The sequence below is a fragment of the Seriola dumerili genome, unplaced genomic scaffold (genome assembly GCF_002260705.1).
Source record: "Seriola dumerili isolate Sdu_G_001 unplaced genomic scaffold, Sdu_1.0 BDQW01000113.1, whole genome shotgun sequence".
In the NCBI taxonomy this organism is placed as follows: Eukaryota; Metazoa; Chordata; class Actinopteri; order Carangiformes; family Carangidae; genus Seriola; species Seriola dumerili.
Window position 1 is genome coordinate 466,592 of NW_019174368.1, and position 21,640 is coordinate 488,231.

The window sequence follows — 21,640 nt, forward strand, 5'->3', positions numbered from 1 at the left end:
CCAGATGTTGCTGCTTGCTGCATCCAGCTGCAGATCTGAAAGAATGCAGATAATGATCTCTTTTGGCTGATTGGAACATGTAGATCGATGTTTATTGATTTCTAATGGAGAAGTTGGTCTTCCTCCTTTCTTAAAAGGGAGGTCAAAGGTCAAGATGCTGCCACAGGATGACTGTGGGTAGGACAATTCGTCTCTGGTGGATGAGTATTGTCAGGTTTGTGTAGGAGATGGAAATGTTTTTGTTTTTTTCCTTCCACTGATGCAGCGTTTCACTGTCATGGCCCAAAATGTCATCTGTTAACTCCATCAGGAGTTAGCTACTGCGTGACCGGTGCGTTAGTAATATCTCCATCATCATCATCATCATCATCATCATCATCACCATCTGACGCATTCGGCCTCTTCACCCACCCTTTTCCTTCACACACACACACACACACACACACACACACACACACACACACACACACACACACCCTCACTCTCCTGTGGTGTAAAACCCCTCCTTTCTCCGCTGCTGCTGAACTATATAAATCACTTCTGTCGCGGCTTGAAACCAAGATACAGCGACCTGCAGAGTTAAAGCTGACAGATCAGATCTGCTGCTGAGAGAAACCACCTGTCGCTCGGACTCCACACCTGCAACCTCCAAAGTCTCCTCAAAGTAAGTCCTCACTCTCTTCACTCCACTGTGCGTTTTTCACCGGCACGAATTTGTTTTTCCAGCAGGAATCTGGACGTTTTCATTGACGATTTCAACATTTTTATTCTGTTCTGCAGAGAAATCCACGCAGATCCAATAATACGAGTCACTTTAAAAACCTCTGTGTGCAAAAGTTTGTAAATAAAAGCCTCTAGCTGCTGGTGCAGGTGGCACAGAATGTAAAGAAAATGTGTGTTTAGGCTTTTAAAAATGTACCTTTTAACGTGTTTTTAGATTTGACTCCAACACGCTGCAGTCAGAGTGAAGCTCTGCAGAAACAGGACCCTCTGATTATCCTGCTCTCTGTTGTACAGCTGCAGTTTTCGCGGCTCTGACATCGTGTCCGTAAACTTGAGGTGAGATCACCTTCAGGAGGTGATGCTGGCAGATACATGCGTTTTAACGAGTCATGCTAGTTGCTTCTTTTAGTTTAATATTTGCATCAGTCCACACTGACTTAGCCACTTAAAACTCAGTTCATATCTCAAGCCTGACAGGAACCTCAAAGGTTATTAGTTCTGTGAAGGTGCAGCAGCTCAGTAATATATTATTATAATGTTGTAAAAGCACATTAGAGGAGATACAGTGAGGAGATCTTTATTTAAGTTAGACTAATGAAAAAACAGTGAAAAAACCCACAAATGATTGTGTTATTCTTGTCCAGATTGAAAACATCATTCAAATATTCATAGTGTAGGTTGGATCAAGCATGTGATCCCCTCAGCTAATGGCGTTAAGAAGAGCTAATTGGAGTCAATAGTTATCAATCAGTTATCAGTCCAGTCAGTGAAACCAGATTGGAGATGTGTGTTAGAGATACTTTGACAAAAAAGAAAAGAAAGAATTTGAGTTTGCTGTTCACGAGAAACATCTGCTGCTATGAAACATGTCTCCCAAAAGAGACTTAGGATAGAGAAGATCTTACAGGATAATGGAAGGGTGAGTCTCCACCAGCTAAACGCTGAAGACAATCTACTGCAGACTGACTTCAAACTAAGAAAGTCCACCTGTTGGTGTTGTCCAATCTGAGCCCAGACTTTAATCTAGCAGAGATGCTGTGGAATGAGCTGAAGAGACCACACACCTCACACCAGACTTCCTCAGAATATGTCTGTTTTACTGGTGCAAAGTGGGTAAACTGGGGAGAAATCCTGGTCTGCTGGTGCCGTGGTTTGTGGTTGTGACACTGTGAGCTGACAGTGTTCAGCCATGATGATGTGGGCAGAGATTACAACAGATATATTCTGTGCAGGTGAACAGTTCAGGTCCAGATTTCAGTGTGAAATTAATAAAATAATTGACATTATTTGGTTTGTACGTTAAAAAAAAAAAAAAATCTCAGTTTTTCATTTTATAATTAGCTGTCAATTTTAGCCACCATACTATATCATATTAGATTAAGTTAAAATCGCTCTGACCAAAGAAGTTTTATCATTTCATAGCAAATGATGAAATGGTGTTAGGGACTGAAGGAGCCTAGCTTATTGTTATGACAACAGGAAAATAATATTGCTTACTGGTGGAGGACAGGCTGCTTTTATTTTGATTCTGTTTGTATCTTTGATGTAATGTTTTGCAGGTTTTTCAAATGAGTATGGTTTTATTGCTAGATTACGTTTTTTTAATTTTTTTATTATTATAAAGATTATTATTATGATTAGAAGCAGTGGTCGTTTTAATAATAATGAGCTTTAAAAGTGATAAAGTCATAAGATAAAAGATATACCTGCATCACAATACACTAAGCATTTTTATTATTACTCGTGCAGCATGATATTTATAAATGATGTTCATTTCAGAGCAACCATCAGACCCATATAAAGCATTAGCTTCGTCCACTGGAGTCGATCCATTTTCTTCATCTCTCTCAGGAACTAAACAACACTCTGCCTGACAATAAGTCAATCTCCTGCCTGAGGCTTTTCTTTTTTCATGATACATATTGACTCGTTTAGCTTCTCCACACAACCTCTATTTACTCACCAGCCAACTCAGAGCGGACGTTTCCCTGGAAAACACATCACACTGTTTTTCATGTCGTGCCCCTCAGGAGAGGTTTGACATGAACCAAAGATTTTGTGTTTAGAGAAGAAAGAGGAAATGTCTTTACTTATTGATTTTGAAGAATACATCTCATCATTTCAAACATTTGGACCAGTGATACAATGGAAAATAATGTTAGAATAAAAGTTCCAGTTATTTGATTTGTGGTGTGCTGAGCTGGTCATCCTTATTTCTGAATTCATCTAAATGTTTGGAGCCTCATTACCCATAACTCCCTGCATCTTGTTGCCCTGCCTCAGATGGCCGTGATGCTGAAGCCCTGGACAGTGCTGGTGGCCGTAGCACTGTGTGTGCTGGTGTGTCTGGGAACACTGGCGGACGCCTACCCCCCCAAACCTGAGAACCCCGGCGAAGACGCCCCGCCCGAAGAGCTGGCCAAGTACTACACCGCCCTGAGACACTACATCAACCTGATCACAAGGCAGAGGTATGTACACACAGACAGTACGGTACACACAGACTTGGGCAGCAAACACACACACAGACACTATTTTTGTGTAGTCTTGTATTTCTGGACAGACAAATGATTTCATGTTTCAAATGTTGACTTGCCAAACAGGATACCAATCAAGAAGGATAACACATTTAACATGGTCTCAGTGTCAAAGCTGAATACACAATAGCAACTAATGAACACAGTAAGAAAACAAACAAAAATGACAAAAAAAATATTCCAGCTATGTTTTATTTTTGAATTAAGAGCTAATAAATGTGAATTAGTAAACCGTGCACTTTTTTAAAGTTATTTTTTGAGGCATTTTTTGCCTTGACATGTAGCAAAGGGCCACTGCCAGTAAAAGGCCTCGCTGCATATTTAGCCAAAAGAAAGATGAAAATACCCTCATCCTTTTGTGAAGCCCCTCCTTCCCTAATAGTTTAATACGGCCCCAAAGATAAATCTTAAAGTTATGGAAGGTTCTTGTGAAGATAGAAGAAGGTTCATCTGTTGTGTCATCTTTGGACTAAATGCGGATCCCCCAAGAATTGAAAGAACTGTTCCCCCAACTGGTTTTCAAGTGTTAAGATAATACAATTGTAGCAGCAGTTGAACTGGATTAGCCTGTTCTGCCTCCTCCCATTTGTTACTTAAGCCCATATTCAATTTTGTTTTATCCAAGTCATTATAGCGACCAAGTCCTTGAGAGTTTCCCGCTCCTACTTAAGCCTTGAGCTCTGTCGATGTGCGGTGCATCCCCCCTCCGACACCACCCCAACCCTTCACCAGCTCACACCGGCAGCTCCGTAGATTAGATTACTGGCCACTCTCCAAAACCTCCAGGCCTCCAAATCAACGGGACCAGAGCAATAAAATCGGTACAGATGGATCCAAGAAAGAATCCCAAATCCAATTAGCTGAGCCTGCTGCTCTAAGGTATAAAAGTCGGCAGTATGGAATAGTCAAATGGCATATTTTTTGATTTGCAGCAGTTGGGCTCATCAGTTTTTATTCATGAAAGTCAAATAGGTTGTTGATATTTAAACGTCTGGTTTAAAGAAGACGCCAAATGCCACGGGAAGTCGATTTGTTTCAAGTAGAAAGTTCTTACGTTTCACTGGAGAGTTGCAAATGAAGACATATCATATGTGATGAAGAGAACTGTGGTTATATAAAGATTTGGCTGCATCAAATAAAATGCCGGGGAATGTGATGGCTGGCAGCTGTAGGCACCCCTGATACAGATGATGGATCTGGGCAGTCCAGTGTCTTTGGTTTATCTCTAAACATGGCCGTTCATATCATTGTGAAGCCGGACAAATATACTGGTGTCTTCACTGAAGCCATGAAAATCAGAGCTGTAGCTGCCACTCAGGTCACGTCCACAGTATTTTCTCTGGAAATTTAGCTTTCCTTCCTCAGAGGAGTGATGTAATCAGAGTGTAGTTAGTCATATTAAGTTTATAACAGCTGGTGATTTTCAAGAGGAACTTCCTTGATAGCACTGATCCACATTTTGTAATTTTTGAAAATTTAAATAAAGAAGAATAAAGAAAGAAAACAAATTAAAAATAACTAAAAAGTTAACTAAAAAAAAATCCAAATGATTTAAAACATCTTAACTTTTTCAATAGCACCCAGTTTGTGCACCTTATATGGCAAACAAAACAAAACAGCAGCAACAAAATCCATCCATCTTTTAACAAAACTTGCATACTTAATACTGCTCTTTCCAGAAACCTGAGACACTTCTCACCATCTTGATGACACAATAAAAAGATAAAAGATAGATAAAAAAGATTTCTCACTCATTTTCATCATCCCTTTTACATAATTCAAACAAAGATGGCAGCTTGAAGTCACACATCTCCCTGTTCTATTTGTACAATACAGAACAAAAAGAAAACTTTTATCATCAGTTATACTGGTTTCCTTTATATAAATGTTGCTTTCCAGTATTTTATATTTTTTCATTTACAAACATCAAGTTATTATTTTTGCTTGTGTTTGACAAAGAGAGAAAGGAGATAGCAGCAAACAAAATATTTTTTCATCCCAGTGGTTAGAGGAATCTTTGGGGCTTAGCTCTGGGACTCAGATGAAATGGTAAGAGATGAGAGGCACAAACTTCTAAAAACAATTAACATGACGACATTTGAAAGAGCAAAAGACAAAAGGAGGTAAATTGACTTTAGGATAGAGGGAGCAAGAATGAAAGAAAGACAATCAGATGGGAAAAAAGACAAAGCAGATAAGAGTTAAAGTGAGAGAAAACAGTCATACAGACACAGAGAAAATAAAAGCAGGATCAAGCAGGGAGACTCTGGGAGATATATGGGTGCAGACGGCCATTATCAGAGGGGAGAACATTTCACATGCTGATGTGTCGCACTGTGTGACAGCTTCATGAGCCGGAGCGTGTGAGCTACTCGATTGCTTTCCTACTGGGCGGGACACACACTCACCTCCCCCTGTGCGTAACAAAGCATAAAATTGGGTGCTGGGGTTATAGGGGGAAGTGGAACAGGTGGTTGATGGGAAAACTGAGGAACTGCAGGGTTGTCTTGAGTAGCACTGTTTCATGCACACTCACACACACACACACATTACCAAGTAAACTTTGTGTTTGAACGGCTCTGTGGTTTTCCATTTGCGACTCTCTTGGATCCCTGGTTTCCTTATTAAGAGAAGAAGAAGAGGACGACTCATGCAGACTGGGAAATGACACCTGCGCACACACACCAGCACTAAAACACACACTCTCCTGCATGCACGGCCTGAACGTGACTGTGAAATGAAAACCATTAGGAGCAAAGGGAGGGGAACAAGTGAAGCGAAGAAGAGGACACATACGACGGACAGAGAGAGAGACAAGAAGAAGACGAGAATCTTATCAGAATATACAACAAAACCTCTGTGCTCCATTCACGCTGTGACCCACAAAGGTTTTAAGGAGAAGCAATGTGTTCTGGGAAAAGTAGTCCTGATTTTGACAAACAGCTGTCATCCATCTCAACCAAAGACTCATTTGTTTAAAGTGAAACTGAACTGATTTTGCCCATAAAACAAATACTTAAATACTTAATAGAGTGAGTTATGTAAAAAATAGCATTAGCACTAACTCCATACAGCTCTATCACAAACAGTTACACTTCATGCATTCTTTCCTGTGAACATCTTATGTATGTGAACGCAATCTGAATCCAGAGGAAGGGTGAACTCAGCCACTGACAATGACAACTATAACCTATAAAGAAGTAATTATAGAATGAAGATACATTGAATGGCTATTGCTGAAAAAGTACGACCATGAATAGAATCAAAAACCAGGATTAAAAGGTGTTTGACGTAAGACACATTTAAAACATCTGTTTACCTCTGTCTCAGGTATGGAAAGCGTTCAGCTCAGGAGGACATGGTCGCAGAGCTCCTGTTTGGTGCCGACAGCAACAGAGACCAGAGGTCAAGGTAAAGACCCTCGCATGCATGAACTGAAGGAGTCATGTGAGACATAGTAAACACATATGACAACATTTGTTCATTATAATCTTCAATTAATGAGGTATTAGATTAAGATTAAGACCTCTTTTGCGAGTTAGAGCTGAGTACAACAGACAGAAAGAAAAACAAGCAGTTACATGTTCTTCCTTCCATTTTTGTCTTTCCACAGATATGACGATTCCTACATGTGGTGACTCCGCCCGCCCTCTCCCTCTTCATCCGGCATTCCCTCTGAGTGTGTCCCACAATGCACCTGGAGGGGCCGACATGTGCCTCTGACCTCCAACCCCTGAATCCAACCCCAACCAATGGCCATCACTGGCCAGAATACAAGCTCTCTCTGTCTTTCTTGTCACTGTCTCACATCTTACTGATTACAACATATTTATACATAATTTATTATTGAAATAAAAAAAAACATATATATACATATATATATATGAGATTAGTGCTACTAATCAGAAGGTGGAACTGTGTCTGTGTGTGCGTGAGCATAAATGTCCCTCTACTGTCGAACCATCTGTTTAGAGGAGAAAAGTCTTCTTTTACTGTTGCTCCTGTAAAAAGTAATATCTGAATAAATTAATGAAAACGTTTCAGTGTGATTGAAATTTGTTTTTCTTTGGTGATTCATGTAATGATTCTGTGTTTAGAGTTTACGCATCCTGGGTAATTAAATTTAACAACATGCCACACTTCAATATCTGATGATCATTACCAGGGAAGTTTATGGCAGTATAATTAAAAATGAAGTAGTATTAATGAAGTATGAGAAGCCGCCTGTACATACATATATACCACTACCAAGCACTTGCGGATACATGCATACTATCATGCATACGTACATGTATACATGCATATACACACATACAGTTATGCATGTACATACATACATGCACACACACACACACACACATATATATATATATATATATATATATATGTGTGTATATATTCATAAACTCATACATACACATGCATGCATAATGTGAGAATGTGTGTGTATAAGTATAGGGGTATATTGGTGAGTATGTTTGTATTCACTTCATTATATAGTACGAGAATGTGTATGTGTTCATGCAAGTATCTATTCAAATATCATAACATACATACTCACACTCATACACCCCCATACTTGTGTGTATATGTGTGTATGTGTGCATATCATGTGTATGTATATATGTATGTGCAAGTGAAGTATGCAGTTTTGGCCCAGGCAGCTTCTCATAAGGGAGAGTTTTTCATATTAAAACCTTGCTTTCCTCGTTGATGTCCACAAACTTTTAAAGAATTATAGTCCAAAGCCCAAATCTAGGCTAGATATCTGACAACATCACTATGGCAGCCAATGGGTTGTTTTCTCATTGTTGACAACATTATTTATATTAAATAAAGAAATACAGAGAAATCAACGCACTGGCCCTTTAATACCCATACTAATCTATAGTAGTAATGTACAGCTTCGGTACTTGTCAATTCCCCAGGAGTATGTAGACTTTGACCGGAAATGTGTAAGACTTGCCTTCAAAATTAAATTAAATTCTTTCAATATTATAAACTATTCCCTATTTCGTACTGCAAACAGTCCAGTTAAGGTTTTAATGATTCAGTCTAACTATTTTATTTCAGTGTGACATCGATAATGTAGCATTAATACGCCATGTAGCTGCCGAGGGGACTTTATTTTTTGACATTTTCTCGGAAGCGAAGCGTTTCCTGCTTCACTTGAGGGTCGTGCCGCCGCTGACGGCCACAAGAAACCAGACGACAACAATAAGCGCACGATACCGCAGCCAGGCAGCGGGAAGCTCGTGTTATTGTGTTGAAAGGCAGGTGAGTGGCGGTTTATTCAACATAAAAATGGCGGCTTTGTAAACAGGCGATATCTGTTTCAGTTACTGTAGAGCATCTTGTTCTTTTTCTCTCCTCCCACTGAGGCTCATTATTGTAGAGAGCAGGTAGACTGGAGCTGTGTGTGTGACAAAGGTGTGTGTGTGTATGTGTGTGTGTGTGTGTGTGTGTGTGTGTGTGTGTGTGTGTGTGTGTGTATTAATAATATATAAGTATTTTTATGCTCATAGTAACAATGTCTAAGATATTCTGTTTAGCTAGAATCTTCTTTGTCGGGCCGCCTTTGTGTGTGTGTGTGCGTGCGTGTGTGTGTGTGTGTGTGTGTCATCATGCTTTGTTATATATGACCCCTGAGACTAACCTGACACTAACCCCTACAGTACCATGCTGTGTGTATGATGCACTTTAATGATAATGATACAAAAGTTAAACATTAAAGAAATAATAATCATTTGAAACACTCTCACAAACACTGCTGATTGGGCTCAGGTGACGTCAAAAAACAAAAAAAATAGAAAAAGGAAAAAAACGTGTCTACGCACTTGAAACCCTCCACCCCCACCCTTCACATAAACACACACTACTGATTATACCTACACAATATGTGCCTAACAATTACACTTCAATTACAATTAAACTTTACTAGAGAGTATTATATTATATTATATTATATTATATTATAATATAATATAATAACAGCATTGCTTCCTCTAAACCAACTTCATTCATAAATCCTTTAAACGTGATAAGTTCACTAGCTACATGTAGTTAGTAGTTAAAACCACATTGTTTTGTTACATGAACAGTTTTTAGATATGTAACAGTGTGTGTGTGTGTGTGTGTGTGTGTGTGTGTGTGTGCACCTGGCTGTGTCTTTACATACTGGCGCAGCAGAGCAGATGGATAACGATGGGAGACGTCAGAGGTGGGGCAGTGATGGGAGGGGTGGGTGGGGGTGGGGTATTGGCGATAAGGAGGGGAGAATGTCAGAGGAGGGGAAGGAGGGACCATTGGGGGGGAGGGGGGTCTGTAAGCAAAGCATAAAGGGAGAGAGGATGGGGCAACATGGGAGAAAGAAAGAAGTGTAAAACAAGGATGGAGGGACGAAGATGAGTGAGGTGGAGAGGCAAGGCGAGCAGATGGAGCACAAGCTTTTTTTTCTGTTCTCTTTTTTCTCCCGCTGATCTGCAGCATTTCATTTATCAACAGCAAATTTTTTATTTGTTTATTTATTTTGGTCCCTATTAGCTGTTAGCAGAGCAACAGCTACTGTCCACAGGAAAAAAAACCCTACAATGTTGTGTTATGTAAATCAAACTTAAGTAAAAATAGAACTACACTACTTTTCAGGCTCATGTTGCGTTATACAGATTGATATACTCAAAAGTACACTTAGCCATTACCATTAGTTTCACCTCCACCGTTGACATTGATACATTTTATGCATTAATCTGAATCTGCAGAATTTAATAGATAATAAAACTGATTTAATTTTAGTCAACCATCACTGTTGAGATTTTATTTATTGACCAGTATAATCTAATCACAGATGTCAGTGTCAAGTGACAAAAAATTGCAGTACAAAGGTGTGTTTGAGGAAAGCACTGACTTGTATAATTTTCATCTGTAAACTATTGGCTATAACTCTCAAGAAGATATTGATAATGTGACAACAAATGCTCGACCCAAGTGCAGAAAACAAACAGAGGCTCACTGAACGGGTTTCAACAGAGTTTATGCAAATACTGGTAGGTGGTGAGGAAGTTCAAAAGGTCCAGTTGGTCTGGAGGCAGAGGCGAGTTGAGAGTGAAGAAGCCCAGGTGGTTGACAGCAGGAGACCAGAGGACAGTGTCAGGACAGATCACAAGGTAGACCAGGAAACAGCCAGGTGTGTGAGAATGGACCTCAGGCAAACAGAGAGTCGAGTCATGATCGGTAACAGTCACACAACACAAGCAGAAACTAGAACACTTCTCAAAGGGGCCGAGTTGAGGTGCTGTCAAAGTAGCTGAAACAAGAACATGGTGACGAATGGTGAGTAGATCTGAGGTTATATAGAGGAGGGCTTGATTGGTGATGACCAGCAGGTGGGTGGAACGGCAGGTGCATGTAATGATGTAATCAGGGTGGAGTCAACAGAGTGCAGGGAATCATGGCTTGAAAACATCACCTCGTCTCTGTCACTTTGATCCCGAAAAGAAAATATTTTTTTCCCCATCTGTGTACACAACTGGACTGTTGTGTTTCCCTGTTGTGTTTGCTGTCAACTTGCATAAAATCTGAATAGTGGGTGATAGCGATGAAAATGTAAATCATGTGTAAGTCTTTGCAGCTTTTCTTGCTACGTCATCTTCTCCTCCACTCTTTCCTGCTCTTGCACGAGTCTGTTGTGTAATGCCTACTCTAGCATTAACAGAGATCTGTGTGTGTGTTTGTTTGTGTGAGAGGGCAAATCTGAACGAGGGTAGGTTTCCATGGCAGCCGTGATTTGTAGCAGCAGCTTTGTTATAACACCACACTGAGACAGTTAAAGCTGCAGAAGTTTATAGATAAAGGGGGTGTGTGCCTCTTTGTTCTTCTCTCTCTCCAAATTGCCACATTGTAGTGTGTCTGTTGTCATGGCGATGTATAGATTAGTTACGCCCACATTGCCCGGCCCTCCCCTTCTCTCTCCCTTCCACGCTTTATTTTTCTATCTCTGCCAATCTCTCCTCTTCTTTTGGTATGGATGTGTGTGTGTGTGTGTGTGTGTGTGTGTGTGTGTGTGTGTGTGGGTGGGAAAAGGAGGGGTATTGTATTTGATTGCTGTAAACTCTCAGCAAGAAAGCAAATACGTGTATTTCTAAAAAAAAATTGAAAAAAAGCTAAACTATCCCTTTAACCTCCTTGAACAACCCTCTGGCTTAACTGTGTTTCCTTCTACATTGGAGATTTTTTTTGCAACCACAGTCTTCAACTTCAACTTTCCATTGTAAAAAATGGACTATTTTCTTCATTTGCCATTGTCATTCTCTCTCTCTCTGTCTCTCTCTCCGTCTCTCTCTCTCTCTCTTAGATTGACTGAGGCCCTACCATGCCTGTGGCCTCCACCAGGACAGAGCCTGGTGAGACCAGACAGCCTCCTCCTCATTAGCGCCTACCCCCATATGACTGTTCACTATGTTTTCTTTATTCATGTTATTGTTTAATTTTAAAAGTGGCTCTTCAAGTACAAGAATGTTTGACTTAAGTGCATTAAAGTAATTTAATGTTGTTTCATGTGAATACTATTGAAGGGGTGGATGAATGTAAAGGTAACGTATGTAATGTAGTCTTCTAATGGAAGGGAGGAATAGTTAAAGGATCCAACACAGGCGTTAGAAAGCTCATAGAAAACATTATACAACTCTTTTCAGAGGCTGAGTCATAACTTCACATGATGAGAAAACTAATCTTAATTTTTGAAATAATCAGAGTGCAGCTTCAAATAAAAAGGCCAATCCTCGCAAATATTTTTTTATTCCGTTATCTCAAGATAACAAAGCTTGGTATCCCGAGATAGATACTTATTATCAGGAGAAAATGTTTTTCTGTTATCCCGTGATAACGAGATCTTGGGACAATAAGCTTTGTCATCTTGAGATAACAGGATAAAAAAATGTTTGCAAGTATGGCCTTTCTTGGCTTCTGTAAAATAGTCTGAGTCCAGTAAGAAACTCATTTCAGCATGTCTGTCTCCAGGCTGTACAAGGACATGAAAATGCATTTTACAGCAGCCCTGCAGTAACAGCCAAAAGTGTCATTTTTTTTGTTTCTTTTATTGCTCCTTGTTTTCTTTATTGTCCCCCTGACCCTCTTCTGTGTGTGTGTGTGTGTGTGTGTGTGTGTGTGTGTGTGTGTGTGTGTGTTTGTGTGTGTGTGTGTGTGTGTGTGTGTGTGTGTGTGTGTGTGTGTGTGTGTGTGTGTGTGTGTGTGTGTGTGTGTGTGTGTGTGTTGTGTGTGTTGTGTGTGTGTGTGTTTTCTTTGTGTTACAGTGCCCCAGGTATTGGACATGATGAGCGACAGCACAACCAGCTCCACCACGGCCAATGACCTAGACCTCATCTACCTCAAAGGCATCATGGAGAGCCCTCTGGTGTGGTTCATACACACACACAGTTAAATATAAAGAAAAATACAGGCTTGTTTGCTCATTGTGCACATATTTGTAAAGACGCATCTCCATCATGCTGTTGTGTGTGTTGTAGTATATGAATTGTGTGTGTGTGTTTGTGTTAGGAGCAAGAGGAGAGCCTGAAGGAGCCACATCTGTCACCGGTGAGGGAGAACAATGTGGAGCTCCTGCAGGAGATCCTCCGAGATCTGGACCCCTTCACACACCGCTCTGGCACTGCAGCTGAGCTTTCCCGCATTCTCACACAGCCTCATTTCCAGGTGTGGACAAATATAGTTAAATATCTATAACTTGCTTATCACACCATCACTTAGCCTCTTTGAACCTGTGAAGGGGGGTTTTATGTACCTTTGAATACAAAATAATGAAATCCTTTTGTCTTCACACAGTTTTTTAAAAGGCAAATAGAATAGTGTGACATAATATTTTGATGTTTTGTGCCTGTGATTTTTTTTTTTGTCAGTCTCTACTGGAGACTCATGACTCAGTGGCGTCCCAGGCATGTGATAGCCCGCCCCCAAGCCCATGTGATTTTGTGGATCATGAACCGGAGGACGGCCACACAAACAACCAGCACCCGCCACCTGACGCAATCCGCATGGTGGGCATACGCAAAGTGGCTGGGGAGCATCTGGTAGGTCACATTAAAGCATGAGCCCAGCTGAAGTATGTAATGTGTATGTAATGTATAGTTTTCTGTTAGTTACTACTGTAGATGCTGATTTTATCATCACAGAAACAGTTAATTATACAATAATTGATTACATACACACATAAATTGTGTTTCAGGGGGTGACGTTCAAGGTGGAGGGTGGTGAGCTGGTGATAGCCCGCATCCTCCATGGCGGTATGATAGACCAGCAAGGGCTGCTGCATGTCGGAGACATTATCAAAGAGGTAAGGTAGGCCATCAAGTAAGTATGACCTTTACTGACCCCTTACATTCTTTTGGTTTACGGTAGGATCAGTTTTGCCTCGGAATCCTAGTTGGGAACCAGTTCTGGCTTTCTGGCCAAGAGTCAGATGATAACAAATCATGTCTGTATGATGAATATAAAGCAACAGCATCTCCAGACGGCGCCATGATAGCTGTATTTCCCCATGTTTTCAGCCTTTATGCTAAGCTAACTGTATATACTGTTGGCTCTGAATTCATATTTAGCATACAGACATCTAACTTGAATGAGTGAATGAGGGCGTGAATGAGTGTATACTCCAAAATAACAAACTATTTCTTTAATGTAATTTACCCAAGTACAATCTATGCTAGACTCTGTGAAGACGCTCCAATTAGCTTTTCCATCGTTAAGAGTTTAGAGGCAGCTGGTCATATACCTCACATGCACTTCCACTTAAGGAACTCTTTTCAGGAAACCTAAAGTGGACCATTCAGCCCTACGTAATTATGGACCACTCCACAAAGTTCCACTTATGTCAAAGGTGCCCTTAACAGTGGAGTACCTCAAGGCTCTGTGCCTGATCCTCTGTTTTTCTTTCTCCTTCATTCTTTATTCTGATGTTTCCATTTTCATTTTCCATTCAAGATGCCGCAAATGTAGCTATTTATGTCATTTCAGAAATTTTCTTTCGTCCACTGTGCTTGCAGGTGAATGGGCGAGAGGTGGGCCGGGACGCCAGGGTGCTGCAGGAGGAGCTGCAGGCAACCAGTGGAAGTGTGGTTTTGAAAATACTGCCCAGCTACCATGAAGCCATACCACCAAGACAGGTGCCACATAAAACACATCACACACTGTACACTCACATGGTCATACTCGGTCATACTAGGTTCTGCTAATTGCTGGATTGTTTTTAGCTTGTTTTGTATTTTGTATGTATACACAGAATACAAAACGGCCAGAAATTTTATGCAAGAAAAAGAGATAACAACCCCAGCTCTGTTTCTCCAGGTGTTCTTCAAGTGTCACTATGACTACGACCCGGCCAATGACAACCTAATACCCTGTAAGGAGGCAGGCTTAAGGTTTGAGACAGGGGACATCCTGCAGATAGTCAACCAGGATGATGTCAACTGGTGGCAGGTGGAGTACAGAAGCAGCATGTGTACACTTTATCAGTTTATTTTGTGTTGGCTTGCTGATTATTTGTTAGGACTAAAATTCTATGCGTTTTAGTTTTTGTCACAAATCTATTATCATTATCTGTGTGTGCGCTGCACAGGCCCGTCATGTGGAGGGTGGGAGCACGGGGCTGATACCCAGTCAGATGCTGGAGGAGAAAAGAAAAGCTTTTGTCAAGATAGATGTGGAACTGGCACCAGCAGGTAACAGGAAATAATTAATAATGAAAACAAAGAAATTATATTGATGATTGATATTGGATTTTCTGTTTTACACTGCCATCTGGTGGTGAAGGCCAGGTCTGCAAATAAATGTGTCAATTTTTAGTTGGTACCTCAAATCAAATACCAGCACTAAGAAGAACTCTAATAAATGCAAGGGTTATAGACAAGTCTAACTTCAAAAATCTCCCAAATAATCCTGCTGTGAAGTTATAGTTTGTGTTTTAGCCTGTATTCACAAGCACACTGACAACAGACCCGTCTGTCAGATTGGGTATAAACAACAGCGCCTGTTTATTTTCATATAAAGCGGGAAAGTGAGATCCAATCACAAGTGGAGACACATTTTAAAGCCAGGCATGACCTGACATACTTAGAGTTGAGATCAGATCCCTGAAGATGCAGGTCTGAACGGGACTCTGCTCTCTTATTGAAGCTCTTACAAGAGGCAAACAGCAACGAGGACTCTGCTGCGAGTACTACTGCTCCATTCATTAGTATACTGAAGACTAACAGTAAATCCAGGGTAATTAAGTTTGAATGAAGACGCTGATGCCAACCAGCTAGTGCCAGCACGACTTGAGTGTTCTGCAACAACTAATGTGAATCCGCTTTTATGTGACAGGAAATCTTTGTACTGGTGTTGGAGGGAAGAAGAAGAAGAAAATGATGTATGTGACCACCAAAAATGCAGGTAACAAAACCAGCCCTGTAAAATTTTATTTGCACTGAAGTCATTTTTTTTTTTTCTTTGCTCTTCCACCTATGTTCCTCCCTCTTTCTTTTCTTTAATCCTTCCTGTCTTTCTTCCTCTCTCAGAGTTTGACAGACATGAGATTCTGCTTTACGAGGAGGTGGCCAAGGTCCCGCCTTTCAAGAGGAAAACTCTGATTTTGATTGGTGCCCAAGGTGTGGGGAGGCGGAGACTGAAGAACAACCTTCTACTGAAGGATCCTCAGCTCTTTGGCACCACCATCCCATGTATGAAATCTGATGTTAAAGAAGTTTGTTTCTACAACCATTGCTCTATTAATTTTATTAATCAGTGTTATTTATTAATTGCCTTTTGGGGGATATTTTTGTTTGGTTGAATTGTTTTTTTATTTAAATTTTTTACACTGCACCTTACTGACACAGCAGCGTGAACTGAAGTGTGACATTATTTCCTTGGATTTACTGTTGTCTGTAGTAAATAGGAAATGTAAATCAGAGGGAATTTCCTGGAGAAATCCTTAGACTTAAAAACTGTCCAGATACAGCTACTCCAAATCACTTGCGTGCTTTAGTTTTGATACAGTGTTGCTTAAAGCAAAGCAGGATGTGTATTTCAATTCAGAACAATCATGTAGTATTTGTACAATATTCGATAATAGGCCACATCAGTGGTTCCACTTGAAAATCTCAAAAATGCTGGCAGCCCCTATCCGACCCCATAACTACAAAAGCTGAGAAAGGCCATACTGGCAAATATTTTATTATTAGTGTTTTTGTGTCTGTTCAGATACCTCCAGAAAGCCCAAAAAAGGGGAACGGGAAAGTCGGATGTACGCCTTCACCAGCCGTAGCAAGATGGACACCGATATCAAGAATGGTCGCTATCTCGAACACGGAGAGTACGACGGCAGTCTCTACGGAATCAAGATCGACTCGATCCATGAGGTGGTTGAGGCAGGACGCATCTGCATACTGGATGCCAACCCTCAGGTACACACACACGCTCGCACGCACGCACGCTCGCTCGCACGCACGCGTTATATTATGGAATCAACTAAATATACGTTTGATGAGAAGGCACTGAAGTTCACTGAACTCACTGTTGTGTTGATGAAACCAGTTTGAGACGACTTTAGCTTCGTGACGTGGAGCATTTTCCTGTCCGGTGTTGGTGAGTCTGTGTCCACTGCAGCCTCAGATTTCTGTCCTTGGCCCAGTGTGTTCTTCTGCTGTTGTAAACCATCCGCCTCACGGTTCGATGTGTTGTTCGTTCTGAGATGCTTCTCTGCTCACCACAGCTGTAAAGAGTGGTTATCTGAGTTACCGTAGCCTTTCTATCAGCTCGAACCAGACTGGCCTTTCTCCTCTGACCTCAACAAGAGCGTTTCCGTCCACAGAGCTGCTGCTCACTGGATGTTTTTTGTTTGTCAAACCATTCTGATTAAACTGTTGAGCCACAATCAACGTCACTGAGATCACATTTTTTCACCAATCCTATATTTAATGTGAACATTAACTGAAGCACCTGACCTGTATCTGCACGATTTTACGCATTGCAATCAGTCACCGCTGGTCTCTAAGGAGCTCCATTCAGTAAGTCTGGCGTCATGTGCGTTGCTCAAGGGCATCTCATATCAAGTAACACTGAAGTACAAAGTTAGTCATTCACTGTCACCACTCAGGAATCCCCAGCCAGTCAGTTGACCTAAACCCAACTATGTAAGTTCTCAAAGAAACCTTAGCGTTTTAACAGCTTTGTGTGTTCTTGTTGCTTTCTAGTCTCTCAAAGTGCTGAGGACCTCTGAGTTCCTGCCCTACGTGGTCTTCCTCCAGTCTCCAGACTTCGAGGTGCTCAAGGCGATGAACCACTCAGCTGTAGACGCAGGGGTGGTTACTAAAACACTGACGGTGAGAAACACTTACTGTATGCTCATGCTCATGAAGAGAAAACACCAGAATAAGAATATGCAAAACTCAAAGTCATGTTTTTTTCCTGTCTAAGGATGAAGAACTGCAGAGGACATGCAGCGAGAGTGCTAAAATGCAGGCAGCCTACGGTCACTACTTCGATCTCAGCATCATTAACGACAACCTGGATGAGACCTACCGCACTGTCAAAGCCGCCCTGGAAACAGTTTCCAAAAACCCCCAGTGGGTCCCCGTCACCTGGGTGTTCTAGAAAGAGGCCGCGGAGGAAAGGAGTGTAAGGAACAAGAAAGACAACAAAGGCACTGAAAATATACCACTGTGTAAATAATGGATGTTGATATTTAGATTTTGACACATTTCCACTGAGATTCAATCTGCCCTTTAGCATTATCTTAGCATCAGAACACTTTTTCCTGATTGAAGGTCCCGTATTTTACACCTTTGATGTGTTTTATTTGTTGATCCATAAGATATATTTGTGGTTTTAAGAACTAAAACCATCACAGTGTAGTTTTACATCTGCTTTCTCAGGTTTCTCTCTGGAGCTCTAGTAAAAACAGGTCAATGATTGGCTGACTGTTTTCTGAGTGATTGGTGGATCCAGGTGGGCGGGGCCTGGGCTGCTTTGTTGTTACATCAAAGTTACAGAAGTCCTGACGGCTCCTTTTAAGGTTCAGTTTCTGAATACAGCTGTGTGCATTTCTTTGTGGGCTTTGATATTTTCACAGTTTTAATATAGAAACTAGACCTGCTTTATAATCAAAAAAGACATGGAAATAATCCTTCATACAGTGTGGGACCTTTAAGTAACAGCTTTGCTGGATAGTGTGCAGAATATCTTCTTGAAAGTGTGTAAATACTACATCCATTATTACACAGTATGTATTATTCAGAACAGAGAGGAGGGAATCTGAGAGAAAACAGATGAGCGACAGGGTGGAGCAGATCAATGAGGTCCTGAATGTCAGAAATTCACAGATTTTACCTGGACATATCAAGGTGTGCGTGTGTCTGTGTGTGTGGTCCTCTTTGTGCATGGATTTTAGAGCAAAGTTTTTTGTATGTTTTTAAATTATTTGTGCCATTACTGATGATCATCAGCAGACTGTAATTGTTTACATTTCATGAGAGTGAACACTACTGATGGTTACACTAAATCTACAAGCTATGAAGGGTGGTAAAATTTAGCTGACAAAATGTTTAACCTATAAAATTATAAAAAAAATATTGCGATATATAAACATAGAAGCCAAACAAATGTCTATTCAGTTTACAATAATATGACATGAAAAAGGTAAGCCATTTCTATTATTGTCATTAATGCATTTTTTTTTTGTAATCGATCATTTGACTAACATTTTCAGTTGTAAGTAGCACTCGCTTCAACACAGTACTATTAAATCCAGCATATGCAACACTTCTGTTGCTGTGTAAGGCCACAGATTTCCTCATGTCAAATTATTTATTTATTGGATAGTGTTATACTTAAAACTAAGTGTGATCGAGTGCCAACGACGACGAGCAAACCTCACAGTCCCTCTGCTCTGTCAGTGTTGAGAGAGTAGGTTGCCTTTCTTGTTTTTTATTTAATATAGTTACACACACACACTCTCAGGCATCTAAGGATGTCACCATACCCTTATTAGAAATTTGGCTTAGCCAGCATTAGCATTAACAGCCTTTTACTTACCAGTCTAGAAGAAGCGTTGTAAGCTCAGCATCAAACTCGTTCGTTAGCACGCTAACCAGATAGCAATGGCCTGTCTCGTCACTTTCTGAAAGATAAAAGTCAGTGTTAAATTCTGACGGACTGAACAGTAATGACTGTAGCCTGCTAATGTTGTGAACACCCAACTCATGTTATGAGCTGTCGCCATGTTAGCCTAAACAAGCTAACATTAGCCTTTGTCGACGTTGTGTGTGGAGCTATGCTACAACAGATGCCAGCTGTCGCAATTTGCAAACAATAACATTTAGAAAACATGTTGTTAATATAAAGTTAACGACTAAAATATCTCAAAATATCTCCATACATGACACTTGTTGCTGCACCTCCACATGTTAGTATTAACTGTTTCTAGTAGCTGCTGGAGCAGTCAGTCACACCAGTCAGACTGTCGGGCATCATGAGGCGGTCAAACATCTACTTGCTGAAACAAAACTGTCTATTAGGTGTGGAATAGTTGATGCTGACATTATGAAGCGACTTACAGGCTAAGAACAAATATATAAAGAGAAAATCAGTCAGATCAGTTCCCAGTCGCACACTGGTCATGAACACAGCAAGTATTACCCAGTGTCTCACACACACATACACACACTCACACACACAGAAGCTTGGTTTTATTACAGCACTGTATTTCGTAAGAACAGGTAATTCTGTTCAACACCTAATACACCCAATTTGCACTTTTTATTTTGTAGTATATATAATTTAAAATAAAACCTCTTCGTTGTATTTATTAACTCAGTTGTACACAGTTTGTAGATAGCATCTAGATACACAGTGATATAATAGATACTGATATAGTAGGTATGAGATTCTTGCCTAGTATTTGCGGTATGTAACACATTAGTGATAACTTTAAGAATGTCAGTAAAGACATGTATACTGTCTTTTGCTTTTTCTAGTGTTGTATTTTGCACTCTCAGGCCACCGTACGTGTGGCACTGTCCATGGTGCCAACTGCAGAAAGCTCCTCTAGCAGCTTGTTTGTACTCAGATCTTTTATTGTGGCAGCTAACAAAATACTTTTGATGTACAATGAATCGTTGAACGATACTTGGCAAAAAAAAATTGGTGTTCAGCAAATACAAGCACTGACAAATAACTGACACTAACAGACCAGTTGTTATTAGCATTTCAGTATTAGAGAAGACACTTTCAGTCACTCAGTTTTTAGCTCTAGTTTTTAAAGTGGCTTAAGCAGATTTTTGTCCGGCAGCTATATTTGGATCTCTGAAGTGTTTGTCGCTCGCTCCAGGACATTCCAAAACCTCACTGTGTCCCTTTTCTACAAAATCTCATGAACGCAATAAAACTCTTTTGTCACTGTCTCTTTACTTAATGATATATATTTCAATACAACCATAACTCTGAAGTAAACTGGCCTGGTCTTTATTCAGTTCCCACGGCTCACTGACAAATATCTAAAATAGGAAGTGGCATGAAGTATAGGTTTACTGTACATACTTTATGTGTGTTGTGTACGTACTAAATATGTACTATTGAAGGGTCCCATCTCAAAATGCTACATAACAAAAAACAAAGTTACCTTAAAGGTGTACTCCAGTGATTTAGTATTGTCCTTCCATACATACCCATGCCCAAATGTTTGCCCTGATGACCCGTGGCTGACAGGACCAAAGCCGAACATCATTTCAAAATTATTGTCCAAACTCCTTCCAACCTGTCAGGTCCCGTCAGGTATCCACTCTCTATTTAACAAACTTCAGAGAGCTTCCCTCTGAGCAAAAGCTACATTACACAACTGTTTTCACAGGGCGAGAAGTTCCCATCCGTACTGTGTAAAATCACTGGAGTGGCCCTTTAAAAAATCACAAGCCTGCTTTTCAAATGAAACCTTAGCCCTAACCAGTCACACACTGTAAATGCAGATGAATGAATCTAATTCTGGAATGAGACACAGTGGTCAACAAAAAATGTTTACAATATAAGACGCCTTTCTTTCCTCAAAGCAAAAGGACAAAATCTCTACAGACACATTACTCTAAAAGTGGACAGAGTCGAGCTCGGAACTTGTAATTTTGTTTTAGAATTGAGGATTGTAGAATCAGATATTGTTGATGCTTCTGTCTATACTGAATAAATTATTGATTTGATTGAAATAAGCAGGATTGTTGTGTTTTTTTCTGTAGACAATTTCTGGTTACAGTCTTCAACACATTGATATCCATGTTAACAGGATTTATATAGTCAGTTTACACCTGTATGTGCACTTATACTTCCTTGTATGCAATTGTTTTTCA

At 40.4% G+C, this 21,640-nt stretch overlaps 2 protein-coding genes across 3 annotated transcripts; both read left to right on the forward strand.

Annotated features, from left to right (window-relative positions):
* The first annotated feature begins 632 nt into the window (after positions 1–632).
* On the forward strand, positions 633–6,898 carry LOC111223694 (peptide YY-A-like). The gene is made up of 4 exons (XM_022747932.1): positions 633–664; positions 3,007–3,194; positions 6,591–6,671; positions 6,874–6,898. Exons 2-4 carry the CDS (start codon positions 3,007–3,009, stop codon positions 6,896–6,898), a joined length of 294 nt encoding a protein of 97 aa, XP_022603653.1. The 5' UTR covers positions 633–664.
* A 1,572-nt stretch (positions 6,899–8,470) lies between these two features.
* On the forward strand, positions 8,471–18,146 carry LOC111223743 (MAGUK p55 subfamily member 2-like). 2 transcript variants are annotated; one of them, XM_022748005.1, is made up of 14 exons: positions 8,471–8,537; positions 11,611–11,659; positions 12,569–12,669; positions 12,813–12,968; positions 13,172–13,342; positions 13,498–13,605; positions 14,315–14,434; positions 14,616–14,747; positions 14,887–14,989; positions 15,633–15,701; positions 15,827–15,988; positions 16,509–16,711; positions 17,501–17,629; positions 17,724–18,146. In XM_022748005.1, the coding sequence occupies exons 2-14, from the start codon at positions 11,629–11,631 to the stop codon at positions 17,898–17,900; spliced, it is 1,662 nt and encodes a 553-aa protein (XP_022603726.1). In that variant the 5' UTR covers positions 8,471–8,537; positions 11,611–11,628; the 3' UTR covers positions 17,901–18,146. The 2 variants fall into 2 exon arrangements, with proteins under 2 accessions (XP_022603726.1, XP_022603727.1); XM_022748006.1 differs by lacking the exon at positions 8,471–8,537 and having other exon boundaries at positions 11,642–11,659; positions 12,577–12,669.
* Positions 18,147–21,640: the final 3,494 nt, after the last annotated feature.